This window comes from Epinephelus fuscoguttatus, linkage group LG15, assembly GCF_011397635.1.
Source record: "Epinephelus fuscoguttatus linkage group LG15, E.fuscoguttatus.final_Chr_v1".
Taxonomy (NCBI): domain Eukaryota; kingdom Metazoa; phylum Chordata; class Actinopteri; order Perciformes; family Serranidae; genus Epinephelus; species Epinephelus fuscoguttatus.
Window position 1 is genome coordinate 16407277 of NC_064766.1, and position 23351 is coordinate 16430627.

General features: G+C 39.5%; 2 protein-coding genes across 2 annotated transcripts; both read left to right on the forward strand.

The window, feature by feature from the left end:
* Positions 1-652: 652 nt before the first annotated feature.
* Positions 653-10147, forward strand: ralbp1 (ralA binding protein 1). Its single transcript, XM_049598110.1, has 10 exons — positions 653-738; positions 2753-3055; positions 4116-4547; positions 4677-5026; positions 5582-5743; positions 7068-7199; positions 7403-7513; positions 7674-7795; positions 7893-8013; positions 8253-10147. The coding sequence occupies exons 2-10, from the start codon at positions 2806-2808 to the stop codon at positions 8550-8552; spliced, it is 1980 nt and encodes a 659-aa protein (XP_049454067.1). The 5' UTR covers positions 653-738; positions 2753-2805; the 3' UTR covers positions 8553-10147.
* Positions 10148-11214: 1067 nt separating this feature from the next.
* On the forward strand, positions 11215-23148 carry rab31 (RAB31, member RAS oncogene family). The gene is made up of 7 exons (XM_049598703.1): positions 11215-11411; positions 12464-12543; positions 13440-13521; positions 15531-15602; positions 18813-18919; positions 19210-19319; positions 21023-23148. The coding sequence occupies exons 1-7, from the start codon at positions 11376-11378 to the stop codon at positions 21118-21120; spliced, it is 585 nt and encodes a 194-aa protein (XP_049454660.1). The 5' UTR covers positions 11215-11375; the 3' UTR covers positions 21121-23148.
* Positions 23149-23351: the final 203 nt, after the last annotated feature.

Consider the following 23351-nt stretch of genomic DNA (forward strand, 5'->3'; position numbering starts at 1 on the left):
CCATTCTGGTCCACAGGTGTTCCAGTGCTCAGTGACCATCTCATGCAAGCGGAGGGGAAAGGGAACGTTTACCGATGCCAATCTCTCACCGCCACACACAAATGCTCTTTGTAATGCCAGTGCATTTTCAAAAGGCAGCAGGGTGCCCTATCACTGATTCTGTTCCCAATTGGCATGCGACAGCAGTTTGCACAGACTAATGTACCGGACGCACAATGAGACCTTGTTTGTCTTTTTTTTTATGATATTGAATCACGACCTCATTTCGCCGCTGCAGCTGTGGGTTTGGAGCCGATGGTGCCAACAAAGATCAGAGGACAAATGTGTTGCATATGTTAGGATGACCACCAGTCTTCTGAGTGCAACCACAGCGTTTGGGAAAGTACACATGATCCAGAATAGCAAGTGGTTTCACCAAATTTAGATGATAGTTGCTTTTCAAAACATTGTTTGACAGTTTCTCATCCTGCACATGGGGCTTATATAACAGCAGGCTTGTGGTCAAAATAAAAATGAGACCATAACCTAAACATTCTTCATTAATTCCAGATCATTCTCACAGCCAAGAAACTGTCATAGACTATACATTTGCGGTCAAGATAAAACCTTTAGAATATTCGCTTTGGAACTACATGTCCCATCGTGCACTTGGGCTACTGCGCAGGCGCAGATTGGTTTATTTAGTATACAGACAACCGGAAGCGCCACACTGAAATTGACCGAACGGGATAGTTCTTGGTAAAGTTTCTTGTCTTTTGTGTTTTTCGTATTCAGTGACAGTACAGCTGTTATAAAACAGAGTTAAGCACACGTAGCTAACTATTTATCTCACGTTGGATTTGTGTTGACAAAACAGCGGCTTTAATCGTGACGGACAGGCTAGCTAATCAGCTAGCTTAGCAGGTTGGCTGCTAGCTGAACTAACGTTAGCATATGGGCCCCTCCATTCAGAGGAGAGCTTCTACTTTCTGATTGTTATCTATGTAAATACGCTTAAATTCGTTTGTACAGAAACTAAAATGAGTATTTTAACAGTAAGGTGACGATATGCGACTGGTTTTATATGAGTAGCTTCTATCTGGAAACAGGAAAGGGCAAGAAAATAGTGAGGATAATCTGCCCACAGCGAAGGAAGATTAAGATGTCAGAAAGACAGACAGGCTGTATTATTTAGTGTGTGTACAGGGTTCAATTAGGACAGTGCAAGTGAATGTATGGCTGTTGTGTTACATAATCTACCACATATCTCTTCTTTATAATGCAGCGTCTTCTTTGATGCACCATACTAACCACTTGACTTAAATTTAAGTTGTTTGCAGAGTCAACATGTAACAGGAGATCATCGACCTGCTGTCAGATTTAGAAACATATTTCAGTTTTTAGTAGGTATACGGAGGCTTTTCAACACACAGCACCTCTGCAATGATTACGTAAAGCGATCTACTTCCTAAAACATGTATGTAGGTTACAAACTGACGGCTGAGGAGTTCCCTTTTATGCTCAATTTAACACAAACAAGCAGACAGTCATACTGTCGTTTCAAATGATTGTCTAAACACTCTGATGAAAACATATTTCCTAATCTACAGCCTTCAGGACTGTCAGATAAATCACTGTTTGTTTATACAATAGAAAGGGCTGTAGTTGTGATTTTTTTCTGACTGTGGATGTCAGAATTTGCATCTTACAAGAAGGATAAGCAAGATGTGATTGTTCATGTGGCAGAGCCCCATCTGGTGGGAGGATGTCACTGTTGCAGTTGTTCTCTTCATAAGTCATAATTAAAACATTCAGGAGAGAAAGAAAGAAGACGGAGAAGCGGGAAAAGGCTACAGTTTGTTTTGTGGTGCTTCTAACTTTCTGAGTACAAAATTTTTGGTTTACAGATCAATTCATCTTTTACAGATTTTAAATGTTTGTCTCATTGGAACATAACTTTATATATATATATATATACATACATATATATATATATATATATATATATACATCGCAGCAGAAAGGAGCTTTAAAAAAGATGTTTAAATTGTGATATAGCTGTGTTGTCCACTTGGTCTAACATAGTTTATAAATGATGTGTAGAAATTGCTTTTTTTAAAAGGCAAAATTATTAATATAGATTTTCATTTGGTGGGGCACTGCTGAGACATGAGTGGATTTTGTTTAGACTTTCTTGTTATTGTAGTTAACATATGGTTGTGTTGCTATAATTTACTTTTATTTAGTTAAAAGCTACTTCTTTCATACTAAGGAGGATCTAGGTAGAGGCAGAGACTTTTCTAACCTTTACTCATTGTGATTAAGATCTCTCTTGCAAGAGTACAGCAGGGGAAACGCATACAAAAAGAAGACATGCAATGCAACAGATATAGTTCAGATGATTGTATGTGTATATTCATGTTCTCAAGCTCCAATGAAAGCTGTCGCAAACACTTCAAATAGGTTGTAATAGCTGAGAGTTTAAAATCACTAAATGGAATGAGGTACTTGAGTTTTAAAATCCTTTTAGTGGTTTATTTCATCAATATTGTTCAAGTTCAGCTCTTTATATAATTTTTATTTCAAATATGATCTGTATTACTACAAGTCAATACAGAAATAAATCAGATGAAAAACTCAGAGACCTGGCCCATGTCTATTACGCAAATAAGAGATGGATAACAAGCAGAAGGAGCTATTAATTAATCTGTGTGCAAACTGGATGATGCTTGAGATCATCTGTGTTATCATCTTGTATTTCTGCCCGCTGTAGGTGTAATGGAGAGGTGATGTGCCAGTCAGAGGAGTGATAAGGCCAGAGCAGCCATGACTGAGTGCTTCCTGCCCCCCAGCAGCAGCCCTGCGGAGCAGCGCAGGGCTGAGCACCCAGGGGGCGTGGCCCGCACCCCAAGCTCTGAAGAGATCAGTCCCACCAAGTTCCCTGGCTTGTATCGCACGGGTGAACCGTCTCCGCCTCACGATGGCCATCACCACGAGGCACCTGATGCGTACATCTCAGACGATGACAAAGAGCACAGCAAGAAGAAGAACAAGTTCAAGAAGAAGGAGAAAAGGAGTAAGATATAATATTGTTATTTGAGCTTGATGGTTTATAATTGACTTGGGAGATAGCTGTGAAAACAGCCAGCTGGGGAGTTTGCATGTGTTAGTGTGGGTTTTCTCTGGGTATTCCCACAGTCCAAAGACATGCAGGTTAAGTTTACTGGAGACTAAATTGCCTGTAGGTGTGAATGTGAACGTGAATGGTTGTCTGTGTCAGCCCTGTGATAGTCTCTTGACCTGTCCAGGGTGTACCATGCCTCTTACTCATTGTCAGCTGGGATAGGCTCCAGCCCCCCACAAACTTTAAGAGGATAAGAGGTTACAGAAAACTAATGAATGTACAGCAGTTTGAAAAATTATCATTTAACACCTGGGAGCTGCCGTGTACATACAGATCATCTACTTCCGGCCACTAAGCTTCAGCTGTGGAGCACTTGAGGACTCAGTACCACTGTAATGTTGCTGAAGGTCTCTATAGTCGTAGCTGTTGAATGAAGAGAGAGAGCGTCTCACTTTTCCATCCTGTTGGCTGTAGCGGTGAGAAATGTTCCTTTAGTGATAATGTTTTTCACTGAGTGGTTTTCAGGTTCATTGTCCACTTTGTATCAGGATTTTTCCATGTCTGTATTTAGCTCCTACACCAGGGTATGGTGGGAGAGAGGAAGAGATGAACAGTTCAGAGCACACCCAGAGAAGGTGTGTCTCAGGCAGCGGTGTGATACAGGAAACCCAGAGTAGTGACAATTAGAGGAGACAAAGAGGCCACTAACGGTCTTTGACACTCTTGTGCAGCTGTTTGCTCTGAGGAAAAATATTTTAACTGAGCCTGTTCTAGAGAGGAGAGGCGTAAGGTGCTGTGGGAGCTATGCTAAATCTGTGGCTGACCTCTTTTCTAAGTCCCCATTCTCCCCCTCCTTTGCTATCTTCTCTCGCTCACACATCTCTCTTCCTGTTTCTATCTCAATGCTATCATGGTGCTGTCGTAGAAGGCGGAGGATAACAAAACAGAGGTGTTTCGCCCCTCAGATCTAACCCTATATTTGCCTCTTCCAACTCTTTCTTTACTTTCGCAGCGGAGGGTTACGCCGCCTTCCAGGAGGACAGTTCAGCAGACGAAGCAGAGAGCCCGTCTAAGATGAAGCGCTCCAAGGGAATCCATGTGTTCAAGAAGCCTAGCTTCTCCAAGAAGAAGGAGAAGGACTTCAAGGTGAAGGAGAAGGGCCCCAAGGAGGACAAGGCCAAGGATAAGAAATCTAAAGACCTGACAGCTGCAGATGTGGTGAAACAATGGAAGGAGAAGAAGAAGAAGAAGAAACCAACAACAGAGGCCGAACCAGTTCCAGTGGAGATCCCCACATTTAGGCCCATCTTTGGAGCACCTCTGACTGAAGCTGTCAAGAGGACAGCTCTGTATGATGGTATCCAGCTGCCAGCCATCTTCAGAGAGTGTGTGGACTACATTGAAAGTTATGGCATGAAATGTGAAGGCATCTACCGGGTGTCAGGTATAGAAACTTTCAGAGGAAGTTGATTTTTTGCCTTGTGAAAAAAGTCTTATTGCAGAAAAAGGTATAACTAGTATCTTAGTATTTGTATGTCTGATTGATACTCACATCAAATTCCCTTTCTCTCAGGTATGAAGTCCAAGGTGGATGAATTGAAAGCAGCATATGACCGTGAGGAGTGCCCCTGCCTGGAGGAGTATGACCCCCACACGGTTGCCAGCCTACTGAAGCAGTACCTGCGTGAGCTGCCAGATAATCTGTTGGGCCGGGAGCTGGCCCAGCGCTTTGAGGACGCCTGTGGTCGGCAGGTTGAGGCCGAGAAGATGACGGAGTTCCAGAGGCTGCTGGCAGAGGTGTTGCCAGAAAGTCGACTTCTCCTCTCCTGGCTCATCACGCACATGGACCATGTCATTGCCAGGGAGGTGGACACCAAGATGAATATTCAGAACATCTCCATCGTCCTCAACCCAACCATACAGGTCAGAGAGGAAGCACAGATCAAGCTGAGTAAATGGAGATTAATGGAAAAAGATAACGAAGGAAGGAAAAGGCGGGAAAATGTCAAAATGTTGGAGAGAGCAGGCGAATTAAACATCAAATACAAAAATGGGCTCAGGCTCAAGTGTACCTCAAAGATAAGAAACCTCCCCTTAGCAACAAACCAAGTGGGTTTTTATTGGATCAAACAGTCAGTTCGTCTCTAAAACCCTGGCCTAGTTTAGTGAAACTAATTTATTCCCGTAGGGGACGTCTCTGTGGCTGCTCCACTTATTCTGAACCAACAGCAGCAGGAGCCACAACACTGTTAAATAAACACTTCTCTCAATTAATGAGTGGAGACCAGGGTCCGTTTAATCAGGCTAAGTAAATATGCGGGAATTTGTGTTATGGAGAACGAGGCGCAGAGACAACTGGGTTATATATTACAGTCTAACAAATACATATCGCACACACACCACAAGACCAGATGCAGCTGGTGCAGAGCTCTGAAGCTGTGTGCTTTGAGTTTACTGATTTGTTTATCTTGTTTTCAGATCGGGAATCGTGTCCTTTACATGTTCTTCACACATGTGAGGGAGCTGTTTGGAGACGTAGTGTTGAAGCCAGTGGTGCGGCCACTCCGCTGGTCCAACATGGCAACGATGCCGGCACTGCCTGAGACCCAAGAGAGCATCAAGGAGGAGATCCGACGACAGGTGGGTTCAGTCCTGCTGCAGCCAATATGTTTATTGTAGTTGATTCATTTATTGACAGAATTGATCAAGAAATAGTTTGACATGGAGGGAGGAAAAAATGCTCATTCCGAGAAAGACACCACTCTCATGTCTGTCTGTTCAATTTGAAGCTGGAGCTCATGACAAGATAGGTAATAGTCTAGCACTCCGACAAGCTGTTTTTGGTATTTAAATGGATTATATAAACCAGATAACATGTTAATTAGTGAGGTGTAGAGGTGCTGGTAGTACAATTTTTTTTTTTACCTTTGGGCAGAGCCAGACTACTGTTAGAAACAGACAGTTTACCCTGTTTCCAGTGTTTGTACTGAGCTAGCTTGTGCAATATATTCTTCAGCTAATATTTAAATGTATTCTTACTCATACCTTTCTTGCATTTATCTTTAAGTTATTCCTTTAAATAGCAACATCTTAAATTTTGTTCAATTTTTTAAGTCAATATTTGCCATTCGCGGCCTCTAAAATATGAGGATTCCTGCTTTTCTCTTTTCATACAATTTTAAATTGAATGTCTTTGTATTTAGACTGTTTAACAAGCTATTTGAAAACATCACTTTGTGCTCAGAGAACTTATAATGAACATTTTATTTCACTTCAGTTATCCTAAAACTTTTTACACATTGACAGATAACATAAAACACTTGCTAGCTGCAGCCCTGATCCATTTCTTGCTGAAGAGTTCTCAATCAAATTACTTAATTGTGTATACTGCTCTTCCTAAGCTCACTCAAATATTTACATATCTTGTTTTTAAGTAGGCAGATGATAAATTGTCTCTTTAAATAGGGATTAAAGTGTTACACAGTAGATGCACAGTAACGCAGCAGGAATTTAGCAGAGTAAGCTGCTTCTGTTTATATTACATTGTCTTTGTCAGCAGTGCACATCTTTATCTTTGCCTCTGTTACTCAGTGTGCCAGGACTTGGTGTTTTGTCACCATGTACTTGAAGTTCGTGCCATTTAATTTATATGCCAGTGCATGCATCTTGCTGCAAAATAAACAAACACTGGAGAAACTTAAGCTGGTGCAGACACGTTCAACATCACGTTAGCATCTTTGTGAAAGTCAGTGTAAAGAAATAACCTTACGTGGCTCCTAAATGTCTTCCTGGTGAAATGTTTCTTGTTTGTTTGTTTCTTTTTTTTTTAATAATCATCATTCAAAGATCACAAGTTAGTTTGCCACTGTTGGCTGTAATTGCAGAACTAAAACTTGTTAAACTATCACACCCATTTGAAGTCATTGTGGAGTGTCAACTAAATAAAAATGTGTCTGTGTTTCAGGAGTTCCTGCTGAACTGCTTGCACAGGGACCTTCAGGCGGGGGTGAAGGACTTATCTAAAGAGGAGCGACTCTGGGAGGTTCAGAGGATCCTGACTGCTCTGAAACGCAAACTGAGGGAGGCCAAACGTCAGGCAAGTTGTTTCTGGATACTATGTCTGCTTTTTTTTTTGTAATAAGGGCAAGAACATCCAGTGCAGCAACACCACAAACTACTGCCTCTAAAATGATGACCATACACGTGAATCAGCGATGTCTGATATACCTCTAAACAAAGATTAACATTACAGAGTTCACTGGGCATTATTCATGTATCTTTCCTCCTTCTGCTTTTCAGGAGTGTGAGAGTAAGATAGCCCAGGAGATAGCAAGCCTCTCAAAGGAAGATGTGTCAAAAGAAGAAATGACTGAGAATGAAGAGGAAGTCATCAACCTCCTCTTAGCACAGGTGAGACATTCAGACACATTTATAAAGGATGTGCTCAGAGCAACCCAATTCACAGGCCCTATCTGAAAACCTAAAACTGTTTCACTCTCACGTAGCTCCATGTATGCCAACCTCAGATGGAATAATGTTGTGTTTGTCCCCATGTCCTCTCGATAATCAGGAAAATGAGATCCTGACAGAGCAGGAGGAGCTGATCTCTCTCGAGCAGGTGCTTCGTAGACAGATTGCTACTGAGAAGGAGGAAATCGAGAGGCTGCGAGCTGAGATCGCAGACATACAGAGGTAAGAGAAGACGAAAATTTGTTAGTAAATATGTTGTAATATGATATAGAAATATCATTACCTGTACTCAACCATAACCCAGCATTGTGCTCCTCAGTCGACAGCAGGGCCGCAGTGAGACAGAGGAATATTCATCGGACAGTGAAAGTGAGAGTGAAGATGAGGAAGAGCTGCAGATGATTCTGGAAGACCTGCAGAAGCAAAACGAGGAACTGGAGGTGAGAGAACGTGCAGCACACACTGGCTGTCCGTTTTTCACCTGAAAGTTTAAGTGACTTTTGTGGAGTTCTGAAAGTCTGAAAGTACATTTTAGAATATTGATTGAATAGTTTTTTTCTCAGAGGATGTTTTTTGAGCATGGACACAAGCAATATAGAGTAGATATTTTCTCTCTGATTGTTGCCAGAGATTAATCAGTTGGTTTCTTTAGCACTGTCTGTGTGTCACTGCCCTGTAGAACAAAAACACCCACCTGAACCAGGCCATCCACGAGGAGCAGGAAGCCATCTTGGAGCTCCGCGTCCAGCTCCGCCTCCTGCAGAGCCACAAACTGCAGCAGGAACTGACCGTCCAGCCGCCGGCCGAGCAGGCCCCGCCCACGCAGCCGAGCCCAGAGCCCCGCACTGAGGAGCAAACCAAGCGCTCCGTTGCCGCGGTGGTCGTCGGTGTGGACGCCGCCACCTCGGCCAACGGCAAGGCAGCTAAGGATCCTTCGAAGCCCTCACCAAACAAAGACAGGAGGGACACCAACATGTGAGATGTCATCTCAGCGACGTGTTTGGTGGCCCTGTGCTGCTGTACGTCTCTACCGCTGGTCAGTTGTCCTGTAGTGTCACTTGTTATCCACTGGAGATTTCACGTTGCTGGATCCATGAGTTCATGAGGTAATTGTGTCCACCGAGCGGCAGCCATGGAAAAATCTGTCATACTGTCTTTGTCTTTGACTCTGTAGCAGAAATCACCTTGTTTCCTATTTTTCCATGCAAAACACAAAATGCTAAAAACATAGTAGCGGACAACTGGCTATTACTGTGAGAGACCAGGTGGACCATATTATCAAATCCACAGTGCCAAGCCTGTATGAAGGAAGAAGGGGGGAAAGGAGAAATGAAGGGATCATAAAGCAGGTAGTGGGATGGAAGAGAGTTAAGAAAAAAAAAAAAAGTCAGGCACCTTGCCAGTGTATGACAGAGATTATTTTTTGCTGGTAAGGTCTCAAGAAATGAACATATACTAGACATAATCTCAGTCCCTGTATCTCACTATGTCCCTCACCTAAATGCAAATTGGACATGTTAGGATAGAGACCACTGTGCCATAACCGAAGATGCCAGACTGGACACGTTTCCCCAGAGAACCACTAATACAAAAGCTCTTTGAATAATGAAGAATTTATGATTGGTCTATCTATATGTTATATATTTAAGTAGTATTCTGAAGAATACGGATGAATATTTGAGAAATACATTGATTTTAAGTTACAGCTTTTTAGTAATATATGAATATAAATATATTGTAGATGCTTTCTTTTGAACAGCAGATGCACATAAACACAATGGCGTTGTACTTTGCAACTGACCAGTGGACGGAAACACGAACGGCAAACAAATACGCAACAAAAGCATATTCATCACTGGAAAAATGTAGACAAACAGCTGGAGGCAGCGTTGTTACACTCTCTGCTCTGTAGTGCAATCATCGTCTCTGTCGTCTCTGCCGCTCTTGCACAAACAAGGAAATGTGGAAAATGACAATTGTCCAGTTTTGCGATGGAACAGCTAATCTGTAGTGATGATTATTGTCGCTAAACGCAGAGACACGCAGGAGGCTTATTAAGTTCTGTTGTGTATTTGATTGTGTTTTTTAACTCATGATGTGTGGAGTTGTTCATGGCATCAGTTGGAAGTGAGTAAAAAAAACAAAGTTACAAGTCAATCATTTCATTTCACAACTGATTCATGACTATTGCAAAGTACTGTCATACCTTCAGTGATATTTAAAGCAAAGGCACGGCCTGACTTACTTACCGTTTGTGTATATCATTGTAAAATTGCAAACATACTGTATTTTCAGCTCTTATGTTTTATCACGTTCTTTTTTTTATTATTATTAATGACCTGTACGGAGGATGCTAGTGTGACTGCCCCTGCTTTGGTCACGGGCAAATCAAAGCAATCTCATCTGGATTTATGATTCAACGTGTTATTAATCCTGTGACTGAAACAGATAAATGCTAGATTGGGCTCAGAAGCTTCTCATGAGGTTATTTTCATATTGTTCTAAGCTTTTTGTAGCTTATCGTTGCAGACAGAATAATGCTGTGAAGAATAAAGTGTCGATCTGAATAATTTATTCATATCTCTGTCTCTTTCTCTGACACAAAGCCTGATGTTGACCTTTTTACTCAACTATGTCTGCTGGACATGCAGTCCATATTCAGTGATTCCTATTTTCCATTACACATTCTCAGAATACTTTTCCCTCTCCCAGCCTAATGAGGATCCAAATAAAACCTCTGCATCCATTTTGAGGAAGTGAAGCATGTCATTGTTGTGTTTGGATCCAGAATCAAGGCTTTGGTATCTAAAGAGATAGTGGAACCACCCGAGTTTTTGTCACTGTTTTTACTGGTTTCCGATTTGGAACGGAGCTCTAACAAGTAGAAAGAAACAGGCAGAAAGAGACAGGAAATGAGCAAAAAATGGTTTCAAAATAAAACGTTCTTTACATTTTTGGAATATCTTGACAGTTACATCAGAGATAATATCTCTGGTATATGTTCAGCAGGCACGGTAACCTTGGTCTGGAGTTTATTTATTTTGAAATTATGATACCCAAGTGGAAACTAAATTATTTATGGGTGTGTACATCCATATTTCCTTGTTTCAGAACTTCCCCACTGAAACACAATGTCTCTGTCCATAAAGATTATAGTTATGATTATTCCTTTAAAGTCCCCCTCTAATCAAATATGTTTTGCCTATTGTTATTTCACTGGAATGTTTGTTTTTAAGTGTGGTGTAAAACCGTGAAGCCCACAGGACATATACATTTAAGTAATGACTTGTGTCTACATTTTGTAAATGAACAACTTTTGATAATTTCCTTGTTATATTCTACGGCACTGGCCCACAAGTGTTTCAAATTAACTGTACCTACCAACAGCAGTCGAGCATAACCTCTGCTGGGGTACGGAAACACCACTTGGACAAACCAAACTGCGGTACACTGTAATACTATAAGTGGTAGTAATATTTATGACACTTTGTAAACTTTATTTATGATTATAATTATATTTACTATTGATTATTTTCCCCTTCGTGTCGGAAGGAAATCTACAATATGGAGAATACTGGACTGTGCATGTCTTATTTTGAAAATCCCCACCGGAAGTTCAACGTATCACTCCTTCAATTGACTCGACGGTAGGATAGCTGGTCAGTCTGTCTGTCTCAGGGGCTGGGTTTCTCTTTTTACCCAAGAAGAGGAAAAAAAATCTGAGTTTTTAAGCATGACGAGACAAAGACACTGAGTGAACACTGACAAATAATGATTTAAAAAAAAACTTCCACAACTCACCATGGCCATAAGGGAGCTCAAAGTTTGCCTTTTAGGGGTAAGTGTCAGATGTTTTTGTTGATCCACTTTGGGGGAAAATTCCTTCTGTATTCCTGCTGCGAGTCTAACGTTAACTAATGGACAACATTTTGACCGTAACAACACAGTAACAGACGTTAGCTTCAGTAACTGACATTAATACTTGGGTTGGTTTCTAACGGTCTTTATCGTGTTGCTCTTCGTCAGAAACTTGAAAATGTTGAGCTAGTTGCCTAAAAACCAATAACTGAACGGCCGGTGGGCGCAGCAGCCATATTACATTTGTTTTCTCATCGTGTACGTCTGTTTTTTTATATTTACATCGATTATCTGTCGTTTTTTGCGTGTTTCTGTCTGAATTTTTGACGGACGTGACAGTTTATCACCCATTACGTCATCATAAGACAAACCGCTACAAGTAAGGCGTTAGTTAGGATTTCCTGCTGCGTTAGCAAAACAGCAGTCCCTCTTTATACACGCCGTCGGGGATGTCCACATATGTTTAGTCTGCAAAGTGGTAGTTTGTTAATGAATTGAAGCTACATGGAGGTTTACCAGGCCTGTGCAGTCTGCCACAGAAACTGACATGCTCAGCAAACATTCCTCAGACAGCCCTTACCAATCTTTTGTTACCCCTGTGCTTATATGTAGCAGGTTTTCTTCATACTGCAGCTGTGTGAAGCTAAAATAAGAGCTGTCATCGTGCCTGCATCAACAAAAACTCCATAAAGCATAGATAAAATGCAGCCAAAAAGGCCCATATGTCTCTAAGTTTTCATGTTAATGTGTTAGGGAACTGGGAGATGCATTGTGTTGTTTTACACAAATAATATTGACTTTACAATCAGAGCTAGTTGTAGAATCTGTGCACTGACAGTAAACTATGTGATGGAGTGGGCATGTGACCAAACAGTTGCCCAATCAATAGGGTGACAAATAGTGACACTGCAAGGCTGTGACATGTTAGTAGCACAGTGACAAATGTGTGTGTGTGTGTGTGTGTGTGTGTGTGTGTGTTAGGAGTGCTCTGACTGATGTGCTGTTATTGATGTTGTCACCCTGTGTTTTCAGGACACTGGAGTTGGAAAATCCAGCATAGTTTGCAGATTTGTTCAGGACCATTTTGACCACAACATAAGTCCCACAATAGGGTAAGAACACCGCAGTAGCCTACATATCACAAAAGACAGTGTAACAACAGAAAACAACTCAATCAAACAATAGAGATGCCAGGTGTTATGTGTTTATGAGCTTCAGCCATCTTTATAGTCCCAAACTGATATCAAACTAAGACCAAAGTCTGAATTGACAACACCCTTGTTTAGTGTGACCAGGTGAGATGTCACGTGACATTTATACAAAAAATAAAACTTTTAAGTCATTTCTATCACATAAAGGTTAAGTCAGTTCATATATTTACACCAGTATAACTAATCATAGGAAGCTCAAAAATACCTCAGTATCAAGAACGTTTTTTAAGCTAAATGGTTAAATTTACGGAGGGGACAATGTTAAGTCAGACATAAGAGAAATTGGCTACCTCATTTTACATAAGACAAAATAGAATATGCCCCGGTCCCTAACAAAGTGATGGTTAATGCATATTCTTTGAAAGGTGGGTCAGGTCACAAATAGCAGACAAAAGAATATAATATAAGCCAGACAAATGCCAAGCTTAAACACACTAAGGAAATAATGTACAGTTTACAAGTCATGAGACTGGTGAGATCTGGAATTGGGACATGCAGAAGGCAACATTAGGCTGAGATAAAAAGGTTTAAAAAGTGGATTTAAAAAAAAAATATATCACTTTAGCCATATCAAAACAAATGTTTGTTTTTGTGTTGGCTCTGTCTTATCTGATGGTTGGTCTGTACGCCTCTGACGCAACACTACATTAGTGCTCTCAGGCAAAGTGGGTTCAGTGTCGACCATCTTTCTTCTGTGTGTTCTTTGTTTCCACTGATGACTTGACTGATTTGCTTCCGTTGCATTTTAAGGAACATGCTCTGAAGCATTATTGTGAAATGCTCTTTATCACCCACAGAGCATCATTCCTAACCAAAACAGTGCCATCTGGAAATGAACTACACAAATTTCTGATCTGGGATACAGCCGGACAGGAAAGGGTGAGTGCAATCACATCATAAATGACTGCTTTACTTATTATTAGCACACATGACTGTAAGTTAAGTTAATTTCCCATCACATTATACAGGAAGCTAGCAGTGACACAGTAATTTCACTGTTAGCAGTCCTCATGACATAGAGTTATTATTAGGCATGAGATAAGATGATTCACATGGGGTTCAAAGGTCACAAGGCAGTGGTATCATCACAGTGATTCATTATTTGGACGGGGGTGGTGAGGGTAGTTAAAGCTTGCCCAGACATGCTTACAGCATGGAAAAACTAGTGCACGTATTTCCTGCTTTTGTGTGAAAATGATATCTTGGAACTTCTGTTACCAGGGTTTAAAGTTGTCTTTATTTGTGGGACTAATATTAAACTTATCACTTGAAACTATCTGTGTGATCTGTTTGATAAACAGCATACATACAGTTAAAAATCTGAACAAAGCACTAAGAACAAAGTTTAAAGGTGTTTATTTGAGGAAATCATGTCACCACACTTAAATGACTACAATGTTGCTATCATGACCACTAGTTGCATGCACTATAAAGACACAGTGACGTTTCTGACCACTAGTGGTGCTTTAGAGCTGTGTTTTGATGAGTGGGCCTTATTGTTTGTATTGCCACAAGCACAAGGATGATGTGATACACATTTGTACTGACTGCAGTCACTGGTAGTGATGTGCTGTGAAAGAAAAGAGGAGAAAAGTACATGTAAACAACCCAGTTTTTGGAACATTACAATAAAGATTTGGATGTGTCTTGGAGATGGAAATGCTTTCAACATGTTTGTTAAGGCCTTAAAGCTACAGTTATGAAAATAACTTTCTGTCATATTTGCTGAAACTGTCATTATATTCTGAAAGAAGTACATGTGACAGAGTCTGAAAATATTAATGTCCCTCCTCCTCTTCCTACTGCCTCTAATAGTATTTGCTAGAATCAACTGTGGCACACCAACAACAACCAATTAGAGCCAAGGAGTCTCTAACATAGCTGTCAATCATTTCAATCACTTTGTGAACTGCAGTCAGTCCGTCTAACTATGCAACACTGATCCAATACGAATCAAGATTCTGTTACTGCATTGTCTATTTCTTGCCTCAAATGTTTTCAGGAACATATTTTAGTGTACTGTTTGACTGTAAAATGAGACAGTTTGTGACCCGGTCTCCATTTGGATACATTCAACCAAAATATCAAACACCACCCACCAGCCAGAGCAACTTTGTCATTTTACAGCTAAACAGTACACTAAAGTATATTCCTGAAAATGTTTTAGGCCAGAAAAAGCAAATGAAGTACCAGAATCGTGATTTATATTTGATCAGCACTGCATAGTTTGACAGTTTGAACGCAGTTCCTGAGCAGCGATTGACAAGATTGACAGCTGCTTTAAAGACTCCTCAGCTCTGCTCGGTTGTTTTTGTTCACGTGCAGTAAGGCCATTTGAAGCACTGCAAGGCAATAGAATATTATCTGTCTCATTTCATGTTGCGTGAATACAGTGACAGTTTGAGCAAATATGGCAATTTTTAAAAAATTTTTTAAATAAAAGTTACCAACTACAGCTTAAAGGATACACATATTGGATTTTGATGTAATGTCAAATACAATATAATGTGTGAGTTTCATGTGGAGGCTGTAAACACTTCTCTATAAGAGCATTCCTCTGAACGCTGGAGCAACTTTCATAGTGAACTATGAGGAGCTGAAACTTCTAAAGAAGCAACTTTTTCATGAAGGCCGTCATCACATAAGAATATGGACACAGTCTACTCACACTACTGTATATTGTGTTACTCTTTTATGGGTTAACATAGTATTTTTAATGTTACAACCCAGATTTAAGATTGTGTTCAGTTCTCACCAACTAAATAAACAGTTCAGAAACACTGAGAGCTAAATGATCATGGACTGTTTTTGAAGTCATGTTTATAACTTTAGGTGACATTTCTTTGTAACTGTGCTTGATTTGATATATTGATTGTTGTCTCTTTTAGTTTCACTCATTAGCCCCTATGTACTACAGAGGATCGGCTGCTGCTGTCATTGTCTATGACATAACTAAACTGGTAAGAATAACTCGACACTCATGATCAACTTCAACTTTATTTTGTCCCTGGAGGACAGTTAGTTGCACGGCAAATAAAAAACACATAGAAAGACTCGAGAGATTACATAAGAGGTAATACTCAACAACTGGGGGAGGTGGGGGAACAACAACCATCAGTATCAACATTAACAACATCATCACCGTGACTCATCACATGATCATAACAAGAATAACAACCAGCCAAAGTCTGACTCTTCCATTGCCTTATATTCAAAACAGAGAAATGGCAGTAGGTATGACTGAGTGCGTCTGTCTGTTACTTACAACAGGAAATCCTGAGCCGAGAGGCAGAAGGCAAAAACTATAACTCAGAGAAAGGAAGGTTTTAGCCTTCCATCCTATCTGTTTATGAAACAGGACACATAATGTACTCTGCTGAACTCCCAAGATCTTGCTACTTGTTTTTACTTTGCTACTTTCATTCAATTCATTTTTGGACCTGATGTTGAGATTGCCAAACCAGCAGACAAAGAGAGAAGGTCAAAACAGACTCAATATAACTTCTGTAAATTAGGATCATAAGAGACTTGTCAATGTGAAAGTTTCCTGAGGCAAGAAAGACGCTGCAGGCCTTTTTTGCACATTGCCTCAGTGTGAGAATTAAAATTCATCTTGTTATCCACTACAGTCCCAAGATATATTTATAGTTTTCTACAGAGTCAACCGCCTGTCCTTTGATGATGGTTTTAAGAGAAGTTGACAGTTTAGGCCTAAAATCAATACATGTTCTAAGTTTTTTGTATATTTAGTTGAAGAAATGCATTGTCACACCACTCTACAAATGCATCAACTACAGGTCCATGGCTGTTTTCATTGGCATGGAGGAGACTAACTATTAGAGTCGTCAGCAAAGTTTAAAACTGAATCTGTTGTCGTGCCGGCTAGAGATGCACAGATCCAGCTTTTTCAGTTTTGATACCAATTTGATACCATGGTTGACCTAAAAAGCTATATACCTTTACATGTAGAACAGAAAAGACTAGAGGCATCAGGCATATATGACTACGCAGTTCTTTCCTAAAATAAAATGAAACAAGATGGAACAGATTAATACAATGATGAACTATTTATTTTTAACAAAAATAAACAATTGTGCAATAGCAGTTGAAATAGTGTGAAATGCCTCCCCACAGCAGATTCTCTCCTTTGCTCCATGATTTACTCCCTGAGTAAAGTAACTCACGTACTTTAAAAGTACTTCCAACGTTACTCCCTGAGAAAAGTAATTCAAGCACTTTTAAAGTACTTTTGAGTATTCTACATTTCCTATTGGGCAATGGACCACAGGGCGCTAAGCCTACATTTTTTTTGTCTCCAAAATTAAAGTTATGGACCACTTGCCCTTCACTGAGATCCAGTTCTCCCATCACAGCCGTCACTTTGACCAGTAGAAACACAGAACAATCTGCTGCCGTAGACAACTGTATGACAACAACACCCCAGCGTTTTTAATATTTCCTCTAGGGATGTTACCACACAGTAAAAGGGGGAAATGATGGTGTGAAACAGCAGAGGCACTTTGTCAACCCGCTGAGTTAACGTTACTGTCATTAGCATCAAGCTGGCAAACATCGTTACATCCTCACGGTCGGACATAAAGTAATAACATTAACAAATAGCTGCGGGACTTTTACTCACCACAACTGCAGAGGCTCCCAGCTTCATTTGAAACAGACTACATTATAGATGGTCCGTTATTCATTAATCCCTCTGTGTGTTTATATATTTACTTTTTATCTGCTCCGTTGTCTTTGTAAAATTAACATATCGCACCGTCATTTCAAACTCAACACTTGTTTCAAATTAAAAGCCCCTTATAACCTCGGCTAGAGAATCCCTCCATTTTCTAAATAGGCTGTTATTCTGAAACATTTGTCAGAACTTCCTGTGGAAAATACAGTAGCTTGATAGTTTACATATGGCGCTTCAAATGTAGCTCCTGCCATCTGCTGACGCTTTTAGGTGACTACAATAACATGTCGGCTGGCACATGAACAGACACAGTTCTGACTCAAATAATAGTGAAAGTAATAGAAATAGGACAAGAATAACCCGATGACATCACACACGCCATGAAAAATGACCGGGGATAATTGGTGAGTAGCAGCGCGTAGCGTGTACCAGGCATAATGCAAGTCCTGAGTCTGAAATATGTCTGTCAGCGAATCCTACTCTACCTATTTAGACTCCACCGTAGACAACGGCAGCATTTCTCCGACCACGTAGGGAGCAACAAGTTCCATGGCTTCTTTCAGACTGATAGGTTTAACGTCATCTCGGTTACTAGAACCAAACGACAGCCGTTGCTGTTTTGGAGCTGAAGGACCAGCGTTCTAAAAGTAACCAAAGTAACTGATGTCTTGTTTGAAAATGTACTTGATTACTCAAACAGCAAACTAACGCGTTAGGTTACTCGTTACTGCAAAAAGTAATCAAAGTACTCTAATGCGTTACTTTGTAACACGTTATACCCAACTCTGCGTATGACGTAGCTTGCGTCGCAATTGATTTAAAGGGAAAGGATCACCTCAGGTATAGGTTGCATTTTCCAATACCTGATCCATCTATTTTTGATGATATCGGGGCCGATATTCGATCCAGATATCGGATTGGAGCATCCACTGGGCCACTGGGATACTATGGACTGCTTCCAACTCGTCGGCACCCTCTGTTGGTTTAATGACAAGTTAAAGATAAGGTGGAAAATGGGGGCTAATTGTTTAATCATTAAATCAAAGGGATGACAGGATATTAAACTTGGGTGGGGTGCTGTCATCCCCAGACTAGTGGACTAAATCCCTTTAACTAACAATCCTTTTTGCCTCACCTAACTTAAATATTGAAGCACTCGAGCACTGCCCTTCAACTATAAACGTACCATTAGAGCTGCTGCTGTGTTCAGTAACTCCCTAGTGTATTAAATGTGTGTAACAGAAGCAGCCGGTTTCACACTATGAGCCTGATGTAAAACTCAATGACTTTTCCATCACTCTGGGATGCCTCGATTCCATGACTTACAAATGTCATTCTTTCCTGGTCGGTTCATGGAAACTATCTGAAAAACATCATCTAATGCGATGAATATGTGACACACGTTGTAAAAGCAGTTGGGCATGCTCTCATAAAGAACCTATCTCAGTGTTGACCATGATGTGCTCTTGTTGTTCAGGACTCCTTCCAGACGCTGAAGAAGTGGGTGAAGGAGCTGAAAGAACACGGTCCAGAGGACATTGTTGTAGCCATAGCAGGGAACAAGAATGATTTAGGAGACATCAGGTGAGCAAAGGCTTCTTTTCTTAGACTGCCATAGCTGTAAAGAAATCGCTTCGCATCAGCATTATGGTGATAATATAAAGTTTGTTTCAAGAATCTTCATGATGCACCATTTTGGTAGAGTTTCATATTCATCATAAAAATCTCCTCCAGCTCTCTTCCAAAGCAAACTAGCCAGAGTTGTAATGGATGAAAGTCACTGATAAAAATTTTGATTTGCCACGGGACCCTTGTTAACTGTGAACCTACTCCACACCTACTTAAATGTTCTTCTCTTCTCTTCTTCTTCTCAGGGAAGTTCCTATGAAGGAAGCTAAGGAGTTTGCTGAATCAATTGCAGCTATTTTCATCGAGACTAGTGCCAGAAATGCTGTCAATGTTGAGGAGCTCTTTCAGAAAATCAGTAGGTTTCTTGTCTGTCTTTACTCTGTGTGTCTGTGGCTTATGTGTCTGTATTATTTTGGGAGTTAGCAGTAAAGAGGAAGATACGTACTGTTGAATTTAGAGAAGCCTTTTAGTAATGCTGCAAGATATTACTTATTTCTCATTTTATTGTGCACCATGTAATGTCTTTTGGGATGGATGACTTACATGGAATGACATGTGGAAAAATCATTAATTCTTTCAGTTACAAATCAAATATGACTGATTTACTGTTCAGGTTACAGAGGGTTTTTTGCATTTTTGTCAATGTGCTTTATTTTGGGTGCGTCCGAAATGCTGCACACTTAAACAGTATGTGAGATTTTTTTTAGTATGTCTGAAGCATGAGGACAGTAGTATGTGAATTGCAAACTATTTCTGGTGAAATATTGCAGTATGCAAACACCAGACACTACACTAGTATAAATATCCCACAATGCAATATTGCAGTGACAACAACATTCATAACAGACAATGGCGGACAGCAATCAAGACAGCTCTGTAACATCAATATATTTTTAAGTATAAGATTTCACTTTGCTACTCATAATATTTTGTTATTATTATTGTTGTTAAATTGAGAGTAATCCCTAGGTTGGCACAGGTTACCATGGTTGCACATCTCCAACTGGCAAGGGGCAAGTGATAATTACAGCTTAGTGCCTCCAAAGAATACTGTTTTCACACCAAATTATGTTGAACTATAGCACACATGTTGAGTATGTAGTTCATAGTATGCCATTTCAGATGCAGCAATCATGTGCTTTTATTTCTTCAACTTTGTAAGTTGTAAGTATGTTTTTACCAGATTCCATTATATATTTTTTACTGAACTAAAATGATTTATAGCAGTTAATAACATTTTAGAAGTATGCGTCTTTTGAAATTGGCATATTTTGGTTTTACATTTTGTATTATTTTATGAAAAGCGGTAGCCCTGGCGTTATGTTTTGGCCAGCAAATATATCATGTTAGTTAGTAAAAAGCAGTTTATTTCAAAGATGTAAGTAGCAAAGAAACAAATAATCATACAGTAGTAGACAGACATAAAAAAACAGGTTACTAAAAGAAGCATGAAAACTGAAAACAATATATAAAGATCTGATTTACATGTCCAAAAAGAAGTGGGAGGAAGTACAACCTTATTTTTTCCCACCCCTCCTCCATAAATGAATAATAGTCAATTAAGTAGCTCCTCATCAGTATAAAGCTGTACAATAATTATTTCTTCTAGACCTATTCTAATATATTAAATTAATTACTAATAATATTTGTATTACAGCAAAATATGAAATAATTACAAAAATACTTGATCGATAGATACACACGTTATTAAAAAAAATCTTATCTTCATATCCTTATCCAGTTATGACAGGTATGTTTTGCTTTGTCAAACTATGTATATATACTCACACATACACAAAACTGATGATAATAAATAAATAAATGAATAAATAAAGAGACAGTCAAACACCTTCTTCATTCTTGTACCTTGTGAATATCATCTCTTTATACCTCTTTTTAAACTGATTTATCTTTGGACATTTCTTGTTAAGCTTTATGGCTTCCAGTAGTGCTGGTTTATGCATTGCAGAGGTAATAATACAACTTCTAATATATTAAAAATAGTTAAATCTGCCATCATGACAGCTCTGTAAATGACCCTGTACTGTGTGTGTTTAGGTAAACAGATTCCACCCCTGGAGAATACTGAGGTGGAGAGCAACGACTCCTTTAAATTGACCCGGCAGCCTGCTCCGTCCGCCAGGAGATGCTGCTAGTATCAGCAGCAGCTGATGAGATTACATCCTTCAGCAGCAGGGAGCCCACCGCTGCAGCACATAGTCCACAATGCACACAGTGTCTTACTCCTGGACAAGACAGGACAGTGGACAGACGGAGGTCAGCCTGCACATGTGGTCAACTGCAACATGAAACAACAGTATTATTTGGGTCATTGCACATTTATTTCATTTAATTGTAGCAGTTTTAACTCTGCTGAGGTCTGGGAGCAGAAGGCCTTCAGTTTGTCCCCCTCAGGTGGTGTTGTGTCTGAATTACATCAGCATTTCTGTGTTGTAGTACACAGCTCATTACTAAGAGGCAGTTTTATCCCATTTTCCATAGTAACTTTAAAAATCAGCACACATTAATAACAAGTCATCTTGTTAAAGTTGAGTTTCGGCTATTAATGCAACTATATTTCTTATTCCAAGAGCCAACTGCTCTGTAGGTTCCATTGCACTGTGGCACACATTTTTTTTTACAAGGCTACCGCTTTTGTGTACATGTATGTATCCCTCTCGCAAAGAATTGAATTAGAATATTTTGAATGAGAGGTTGTCAAGATCCAACCTCAGACAAACATTCTAGAGGTCAAACACAGCGGCTTTACATTCCACTTTGTCATGTGTTTTCACGCACATTAACTGTATAAGGGTTTAACTGTAAACCTGCAGAACGAACAGCTTAGAGGCCTAAATTGTAGTTACAGTATGACACCCCCTGTTGAAACACTGTGACCTGTACTAGAATTGTTTACATGGTGATTTGTTGAAGATGTTTTCTACATGCTGAAATGTGTTGTCTGAGATTTCACTACAGGGAATGACTGTATATGACAGGTTTGTTTTTTTAACTGAAAAGGGGTTTCATTTATGATGTTAAAAAGAGGAAAGACCTGCATGTATTTTACTCTAAACTTATCTGAAGCTGGTAAAGTTCCAAAAAGGGTTGTATTCTGTATATTAACGAAACTCTAAAATAACTATCGGAATAAACCTTGCATAAAAGTGTAAAAAGGGTAACAATGAAAATAGTCCTTCGCCCATTTGTGTAAACTAAGATTTTATTTCTTTGCTGCTGTTTGTTTGGCAGTAATGTTCTTGGATTTCACCACTTGAGAAATTTATAACCGCACCTTTGCACACATTTAATAGTATTAATTCGGAATCAATATTTAGGTAACAGGACATCTGGACATCATGTTTTGAAATAGACATGAAAGTTGGCTTCAACACAACATCGTTTTTTATGTAACAGTATTTCTGGTTCTACATTTCCAGAGCTTAAAAGAAAATACATATCTACATTTGTGCTTAATTTAGTAAGAACAAATTAAAGGTCATTTTAAAATGTACAATTTTTAACATCACGTATGATGTGATAATGGAGTTCAATTCATTGTTTTTAATGCAGTTATAGTCAATTTTTGCCAATATGTACCGTTCTTTTTTAATGGAAAGTCACACTAGACTCCTTTCAAAAAATTGCCAATTATTGTGGCATTGCTTCCTCTAAAATGCAACGAGCTGATTGGCTGAAATTGAAAGTTGAAACTGAATTAGGAGCTGCTTAGTGGGACAGATGTACAGTATGTCAAATTTACCTGCAGACTCTTTAAAACAGAAATAGAAATAAAACTCTTTAAAGCAGTCTGGCTGTATATTAACACCCATACAAGAGATAAAGACATATTGAGCAAAGAAGTTGTTACAGGCTACATGCTAACATTGTGATGAGATTTTAAAGTCCTATATTCGTCGCCACACAATGCCTTTTTAAAAAATGTTTTTAATCAAATGTATGACATGGCTTAAAAGTTCATACTGCAAGAATAATGCATGAATGACTTGACTACATTAGTACAAGACTAAATGTATGCCGCGTAACAGTCACCTTTGAAACTGCCACTTATCTGCAGCCATCCTTTAACTGTGTGCCTACAGTAAGTCATGCTTCCCTGTATCCTCTGTAGACCAGATTAACTTTTGTATATTAATCAGTGTAATAAAGTAGTGATTATTCTATTCCTCTGTTTTGTTTTTGTTACATTTACTAACTGGGAAGATAAAATATGTGTTTTGAAATGTCACAGACACCAGAAGGGATTTTAATATAGCTTTACTTATTGTTTAAAGTTTTGTTGATAGAAAGATAAGAGAGAGGAGAGGGGACTGCCCAACTAAAGGTCATGACTTGGATTAGCCTCCTGACGTCATGGGGACATGGT

Bases quoted from the DNA above. Each gene is read 5' to 3' on its own strand.
- ralbp1 (XM_049598110.1), top strand. From the start codon at position 2,806: ATGACTGAGTGCTTCCTGCCCCCCAGCAGCAGCCCTGCGGAGCAGCGC. The intron at 4,548-4,676 runs GTATAGAAACTT...CCTTTCTCTCAG, and splicing joins AGGCATCTACCGGGTGTCAG to GTATGAAGTCCAAGGTGGAT. The intron at 8,014-8,252 runs GTGAGAGAACGT...ACTGCCCTGTAG, and splicing joins AGCAAAACGAGGAACTGGAG to AACAAAAACACCCACCTGAA.
- rab31 (XM_049598703.1), top strand. From the start codon at position 11,376: ATGGCCATAAGGGAGCTCAAAGTTTGCCTTTTAGGG. The intron at 13,522-15,530 runs GTGAGTGCAATC...TGTCTCTTTTAG, and splicing joins ATACAGCCGGACAGGAAAGG to TTTCACTCATTAGCCCCTAT. The intron at 18,920-19,209 runs GTGAGCAAAGGC...TCTTCTTCTCAG, and splicing joins AATGATTTAGGAGACATCAG to GGAAGTTCCTATGAAGGAAG.